At 35.5% G+C, this 8,401-nt stretch overlaps 1 protein-coding gene across 3 annotated transcripts in view; it reads right to left on the reverse strand.

Moving 5' to 3' along the window:
- Positions 1–8,401, reverse strand: part of LOC111151731 (golgi SNAP receptor complex member 1) — a 52,407-nt gene that overhangs the window by 8,837 nt on the left and 35,169 nt on the right. For all 3 annotated transcript variants that reach the window (XM_022509898.1, XM_022509899.1, XM_022509900.1), the window contains one exon: positions 1,800–1,829. In XM_022509898.1, coding sequence (XP_022365606.1) covers positions 1,800–1,829 — 30 coding nt within the window. The remainder of the gene's footprint in view (positions 1–1,799; positions 1,830–8,401) is intronic.

Here is an 8,401-nt window from a genome sequence, read left to right on the forward strand (position 1 = left end):
TTTTTTTTTTTTAGCTTTTTAACTGGCAAAATAGTAGTAGCAGGGATTCTATGGTTCTCAAATGTTCCTATGCTAGGAAGTATCCCAAATTTTTATACTCAAAATTACCAGTCCTTAAATAGGCCAGCTTTGAGTTGAAAAGCTTAATTAAGGAAGCCTGGCCTAAAGAAGATCAGATAGAAAGAGAAAGAAATAAAAGGAAGAAAAAAAGGAAAAGGATAATAGGGAAACTTTAAGTGAAAAATTCTTGGCAAATGTGATTTCACTTTATGTGCTAATGAAAGGGAAGGAGTCACAAGGAAAATATTTCAGTTGACAATTAGGCAATGGTGCAAAAACTGTTCAGATGGACAACCCAGTGCATGTAATTTAAACAAAATTTCCAGATATGATAACTGCATATTGTTTTAAGAGATTGTACTTTATTAAATAATGATAGAAACATTATAACCTACTGAATAAAATAAGAATCTATGAGTCTCTATCAATATAAATACATATTTAAAATATGAATGATGAAATATTAAGTGGTAGAGAGGCATCAAGTCTGCAATTTATTTTTAAATAGTTTAGGAAAAAAAATGAAAAAGCCAATGTGGCAAAATGTTAAGGTGGGGAATCTAAGTAAAAGGTATATGGGAATTCTTTGTACTACTGGAATTATTCTGAAATCTGAAATATCAAAATAAAAGGTTTAAAAAAAGTCTGCATTAATAATACAGCTACTACTTACATATTACCCACTATCAGCCAGGCACTGTATTAGGCATTTTACCTCACATTATACTTAATCTTCATAATAATCTTTTAGGGTAGGTATTATCATCAATCCCTGTATTTAAACACTAACAAAATGAAGGCCCTGAGTAACTTATCCAAAAACAGAGATCTGGTAAGTAGCACAGACCAAAGCACACTCCAAAGCTTGTACTCTTTCTACAAGGTGGTAAACAGGGTAGTCATTTAGATAGAGCTCTGGTTCTAGAATTAAAGAGATTCAGATTTGAGGATCTGAATTCTCAACACAATGTATTAATCATATGACCACAGGCAAATTACTTAGCTTAACTTCTTTTTTGTTTGGAACACAGTGTTTATTTCATGGGTTATTGAAGAAATTAAATAAAATAAAGCATGTAAAGCACTTGAGCACAATACCACAGCCTCAAGTAAGGGTACATATGTTTGCTGATGTTTCCACGTATGTCATTATATCTTTCCTGAAAAATGCTTCAGACATCGCTGAATTCTCAACTGTAGAGATCACATCTAGTTCATTTACTTTTTTACCATCATAAGACAGTATCTAGTAATTCACCAATCCTACAGAATTAAGCAGTTCAAACCAACTAATAAATGTCCCTTACCTTAAGTAATAAACTACTTTAGTGTTATGACAGATAATACTAAATATGACTGCAGAAGATTTTCTGCAGCTGCTGTGACAGAAACCAAATTGACATAAATGGTATAAATAAGATATTTACCAAATCACATGTCTAAAATGGTTTTCCATTAAAAAGTGAGAATGAAAAAACTGAAGCTGAAAGTCCTGAGTATGAATTAATCAGAAGAATTAACCTAGGTATATCAGCCTAATTCTAAAAATGACTATTTTGGGCTTGAAATGTCTCTGATAAAAGAAGGATGCAGTAAAAATACATCACAATCTAGTGGAATTCCTATCTTTAAGAATGGTAAATTAACTTTAACTCTAGTTACAGGGTTAACCTAATCTGTTCATTTATGTTGCAAGCAAACAAAAGACGCACTAAAGTAAAACAAAAATATTTTCCTACCTTATTGTCTCTTCTATCAGACGATCTGAGCTGCAAATAAAACGGAAATTAAAATTCTGAAATTATTAAGGTACATTTAAAACTTGTACTTAAGTTTTCTACATTTTAGAGATTAGCTTCTCAGCCACTTATATAAACAGAGTACCCAAGACTTTTGAAAGCATCTAGAGAATATTTTGGGCTCTAAAATAAATTTAACTCATCCACATATATAATTTTCATCTTACTTGTATTTGTTAGCTTAAATCTATTTCTTCCACAGAGATACTCGATGATTAAAGACAGAACAGTTTTAATGACAGCATAAAGAAACGAAACTTCTTTAATCTAGATAGCTCAAACTTGTCACCACCATCTCTTCAAAACTTAAGAATTACAACCAACTTGTTGAGACAGGATAAGGAAATACAGTTCTGACGCCTATAAGTAGTAATTATTTCCACCTTAAAGTTCCTTCCATTTTCAGAAAACATTTTTCTTGTTTTGGAAATGAAACCAGATTTTAGCCTACCAATTGTACAATTCAAGAATGTGAATAAAGACACTAAATGCACCTTTGATCTGTCAAACACTTGTCTTAGGCATTACACATGGGAAAGAGAGAAGTCTAGTATTCCAGGGAGGAATTCATGGACATCAAAATTGGTAAAGGTGCTGCCCTACAGTGGACAGCAGGAGAACTAACTCCTAGACATCTGCATCCATCCGGCAGAGTGCAAGGTGCATGACAGGTTCTCAACTTATTACGTGCATATTTCTTCCTAACTACTTCTTTCCAAAAGAATTTTTTTAAAGATTTATTTATTTGACAGAGAGAGAGATCACAAGTAGGCAGAGAGTCAGGCAGAGAGAGAGTGAGAGGGGGAAGCAGGCTCCCTGCTGAGCAGAGAGCCCGATTTGGGGCTCAATCCCAGGACCCTGAAATTATGACCTGAGCTGAAGGCAGAGGCTTAACCCACTGAGCCACCTAGGCACCCCTCCAAAAGAATTTTTAAGTTCACTGTATCAACTAGTAACTGGAAGCTTCATAATAAAGTAGTGGACCAGGAAATCTTAAGTTACTGCAGGAATTAGGGGACAAAGATGAACTTTCAAAAATGTCAATTTCAAAAATAATATTTTTATTAAGAATTTCAAAAATAACATGGGGCACCTGGGGGGCTCAGTCAGTTAAGTGTCTGACTCTTGGTTTTGGCTCAGGTCATGATCTCAGGGTCGTGAGATGGGGCCCGAGTTGGGCTCTGTGTGGGACACGGAGCCTCCTTAAGATTCTTTCTCTCCTTTTTCCCCTGCCCCTCTCCACCCCTCTCCCACCTCTTAAAAAAAAAATTTTTTTTTTTCAAAAATTACAAAGATAGTGGAGGAATTAAGGGCCAGACTATGTGGCTTCTGAATGCTATTTCTACCACTTAATAGCTATCTGACATTAGATAAATTACTCTATGGCTAAGTTTTCTCACCTGTAAAATGGGAATGATAAACAAGCAAAAGAACAAAAACAAAAACAAAAAACAAGAAACAAAAACCCCCTACCTGTTAAGAGGATTAGAGAAGTTTATATATAGTGATTAGAACAGAACCTGGTACATGGTAAACACTAAGTATTTTTTGCTATTATTACAGTAGTTTCTCAGTAACTATGGACTAATTCCAAAACTAAGCATAAAGTTGATATAAATTTCCAAATAAACCCACTGTTCTGATGAATTCTATTGGTAAGTATGCATTTATTTTGTTAACAAATGGTTACAGAAGTGCCCTGGAAGAAAGCTGCATCAGACAGGGGCTACAAAGACAAGGTACTAACTTCTGCAGACCTTACTATGGAGACAGACACTACATATGCCTACAAGTGTCTTGGTAAGGTGGTCATAAACTCACAAAAAAGGGAGTGGTTAACTAGAATTGGGTTAATATCTCCTTGTTCAAAACAATGGTTTGGTTGACTATCCTCATTAAAGCCTTTTTTTTTTTAATCTTTTTTTTTTTTTTTAAGATTTTATTTATTTATTTGAGAGAGAGTGAGAGAGAGCATGAGCGAGGAGAAGGTCAGAGGGAGAAGCAGACCCCCCATGGAGCTGGGAGCCCGATGCGGGACTCGATCCCAGGACTCCGGGATCATGACCTGAGTCAAAGGCAGTCATCCAACCAACTGAGCCACCCAGGCGTCCCCTCATTAAAGCCTTTTAGTGTATCGAAGGGCAAAAAAGTAAGTCATTTTAGGATGCAGGAAGTACAATATGAAAGTAAATAATTACATTGCCAATCTCAGCAAACCAGTTTATTTTATTTTATTTATTTATTTGAGACGGGGAGAGAGCGAGAGAGTGTGCACACAGCAGGGGGAGTGGCAGGTAGAGGGAGAGGGAGAAGAAGACTCTCCACTGAGCAGGCAGCCTGACATGGGGCTCAATCTCAGGATCCTGGGATCATGACCCCGCTTAACCAACTGAGCCATCCAGGCAGCCCCAAACCAGTTTGTTTGGTTTTTTAAAAAGATTTTATTTATTTATTTGAGACAGAGACAGTCAGAGAGAGTGTGCAAAGGCAAGGGAGGGGCAGAGGGAGAGAGAGAAGCAGACTCCCTGCTAGTCTCCCCTTATCCATGAGGGATACATTTCAAGACCCCAGAGAATGCCTGAAACCGTGGACAGTACTGAACCCTATGTAGACTATGTTTTTTCCTATACATACATACCTATGATAAAGTTTAACTTATAAATTATGAACAGTAAGGGATTACAACAAGAACTAAGAGTAAAACAGAGTAATTGTAACAAGATACTGTAGTAAAAGTGATGTGAATGTGATCTTTCATTCTCAAAATTCCTTACTGTACTGTACTCATCCTTCTTTTTGTGATAATATGAGGTGATAAATGATGAGATGAAGTGAGGGGAATGAACAGTAGCATTAGGCTACTACTGACCTTCTGACATACTGTCAGGAGTAAGGTCACTTGCCTCTGGACCACAGATGACCACACGTAACTGAAACCATGAAAAGCGAAACCACAGATAAGAGGGGACTACTGTATAGGCCAATATTCCTGATAAACACAAATGTAAAAATCCTCAACAAAATGTCAGCAAGCCAAATTTAATACATTAAAAAAGGATCATACACCGTGATTAAGTGGGATTTATTCCAGAGATGCAAAGATGGTGCAACATCTATAATCAGTCACCGGGATACACCACACCAACAAAATGAAAGATAAAAATCACGATCATCTTAACAGATGCAGAAAAAGCATCTGACAAAATTCAACATCCATTTATGATAAAAACTCTCAACAAAGCAGGTACAGAGGAAATACACCTCAACATAAGGGCCATCCATGAGAAGCACACAACAGCATCTATGATGAAAAGCTGAAAGCTAAGATCAGAAACAAGGATGCCTACTCTTTTTTAAGATTTTATTTATTTATTTGAAAGAGAGAGATGCAGTGAGAGAGGGAACACAAGCAGGGGGAGTGGGAGAGGGAAAAGCAGGCTTCTCAGGACCCTGGGATCATGACCTGAGCCGAAGGCAGATGCTTAATGACTGAGCCACCCAGGCGCTCCTTGCCACTTTTATTCAAGTTTATTCAGTTTTAGAAATCCTAACCAGAACAATCAGGCAAGAAAAAGAAATAAAAAGCCTCCAAACTGGAATGAAAAAGGCAACTGTCACTATGTGCAGGTGACATATTATATATAGCCATGTATTTATATATTTAGAAAACCCTAAAGACTCAATCAAAAAACTGTTAGAATAAATGAATTAGGTAAAGTTGCAGAATACAAAACCCATGACTCAAAAATCTATTGTTTCTATACACTAATAATGAACTATCAGAAAGAGAAATTAAGAAAATCCCATTTACAACTGCATCAAAAAGAACAAAATACTTAGGAATATATTTAGCCAAGGAGGTGAAAGAGCTACATACTGGAAACAAGACATTAATTAAAAAGACACTGAAGAAGACATAAATAAATGGAAAGACAGTCCATGCTCATCGACTGGAAGAATACTGTTTAAATGTCCATATCACCAAGAGCAATACATAGATTCAATGCAATTCCTTTCACAATTCCAACAGCATTTTTTACAGAAATGAAACAAACAATCCTAAGATTTGTAACAAATCATAAAAGACCCTGAATAGCCACAAAAATCTAGAGAAAGAAAAACTAAGCTGGAGGAATCATGCTCACTGATTTCAAACTATATATTACAAAGCAATAGTAATTGAAATAGTATGGTACTAGCATAAAAACAGATATGGATCAACAGAACAGAACAGAAAGCCCAGAAATAAACCCAAACATATACAGTCAGTTAATTTATGACAAAAGAGCCAAGAATATACAAGGGGAAAGGACAGTTTCTTTAATAAATGGTGTTGGGGAAACTGGACAGCCACATGCAAATGAAACTGGAACTCTATCTTACACCACACACAAATTAACTCAAAGTGGATTGGAGACCTGAACATAAGACCTGAAACCATAAAACTTTTAAAGGAAAATGTAGGCAGTAAGCTCCTGATAGATCTTGGTGATGATTTTTTTATCTGACACCAAAAACAATAAAAGCAAAAATTAACAAGTGGAACTACATCAAACTAAAAAATTCTTTTTTTTTTTCAAACTATAACATTTCTGCACAGCAAAGGAAACAATCAACAAAATGAAAAGGCAACTTACTGAATGGGAGAAAATATATGCAAATCATGTATCTGATAAGAGGCTAATACCTAACATACGTAAGGAACTCCTACCACTCAGTAGCAAAACAAAATAAAACAAAAACCCAATCTGAATAAAAAACGGCATAAGACCTCAATATTTTTCCAAAAAAGACATACCACTGGCCAAAAGATAGATGAAAAGATGCTCTACATCAAAAAGCATCAGGGAAATGCAAATCAAAGTATTGTAAGATATCACCTCATATCTGCTAAAATGGCCATTATCAAAATGATTAGAAATAACAAATGTTGGAAGGAAGTGGAGAAAGGGAAACCTTGTGCACTACTGGTGGAATATAAACTGGTGCAGTCACTATGGAAAACTGTATAGAATTTCCTCAAAAAACTAAAAATAGAACACATGACCCAGCAATTCCACTTCTGGGAACTGAAATAAAAAGCAAAAAAAAAAAAAAAAGCAAAAATACTACCTCAAAAAAATATATGCATTCCCATATATTCCCCATGTTCACTGCAGCATTCTTTACAAAAGCCAAGATATGGAAACAACCTAAGTTCATCAATAGGTGAATGGATAAAGAAATTGTGATATATGTAATGAAATATTATTCAGTGGTAAAAAAGAATGAAATACTGCCCTTTGCAACTACATGGATGGACCATGACAGCATTATGCTAAGTGAAATAAATCAAGACAGAGAAAGATAAATACCACATGATCTCTCTTATAGCTGGAATGTAATACATACACTGCCATATATATACATATTTTCTCCCTCTCTCTCTGCTCCTTCCTCCACTTGTGTGCTCTCTACCTCCCTCCCTCTCTCAAATAAATGAATAAAATCCTTCAAAAAAAAAAAAAAAAGACAAAAATTGAATGATGACTGTGAACAAGGAGAGAAGTTACCAAATCTGAGAAAGACCAAAGAAATTATAAGAGCATTCATATTTCATTCTTTGGACTGAAGGGTCAAAGAACTGTTGAGTCCAGAATATGGATAGTGTGCCCTCTGTAGTTATTTAAATTATTTCCTAGAATGATACAATTTAGAATGGAGAGATCCTCCAGTGACTCGGAGGTTGCTAGATGAGAGGATAGGGGAAGGATAGGGAGATGGAATGAACCTTTAGAGTATAGATTTTTATTAAAGTAGAAGTAACTCATTATCTAGTAGTAGTAGGGGAAACAAACTGATTGTGGAGAAAGAGGGGAAGAGAGCTATTATTTATTGAGATAACAAGAGGCAAATTTCTGAAGTCGGACTGCTTGAATTTGAATCCCACTTCTGCTATTAACTGTGTGACTGATGATCAAGTTACTTTTCTCAGTCTCAGTTTATCTGTAAATGATGAGAATGGTATCCAGTCTTGGGTGTGTGTGTATATGTGTGTGTATGAATATTTATGTATGTAATAACTCAGCCATAAAGAAGAATGCAATCTTGCCGTTTGCAATGACATGGATGGAGCTAGATGGAGAATACCATGTTAAGTGAAATAAATCAGTCAGAGAAAGACAAACATTGTATAATTTAATTTAAATGTGTAATTTAAGAAATAAAACAAGTAAGGAGAAAAATGAGTGAGAGAGGGGCAAACTAAGAAAGAGATTCTTAACTATAGAAAACAAACTGATGGTTACTAGAAGGGAGGTGGGTGGGGGGATGGGTGAAATAGGTGACGGGGATTAAGGATGGCACTTGTGTGATGAGCACCAGGTGTTGTATGAAGTGTTCAAGCACTATATTGTACATCTGAAACTAATACTACACAGTATATTAACTAACTGGAATTTAAATAAAAACTTTTTTTTTTTAAAGATTTTATTTATTTATTTATTTGACAGAGAGAGATCACAAGTAGATGGAGAGGCAGGCAGAGAGAGAGAGAGAGAGAG

The sequence above is a fragment of the Enhydra lutris genome, unplaced genomic scaffold (assembly GCF_002288905.1).
Source record: "Enhydra lutris kenyoni isolate GAN:26980312 unplaced genomic scaffold, ASM228890v2 scaffoldscaffold26, whole genome shotgun sequence".
Taxonomy (NCBI): domain Eukaryota; kingdom Metazoa; phylum Chordata; class Mammalia; order Carnivora; family Mustelidae; genus Enhydra; species Enhydra lutris.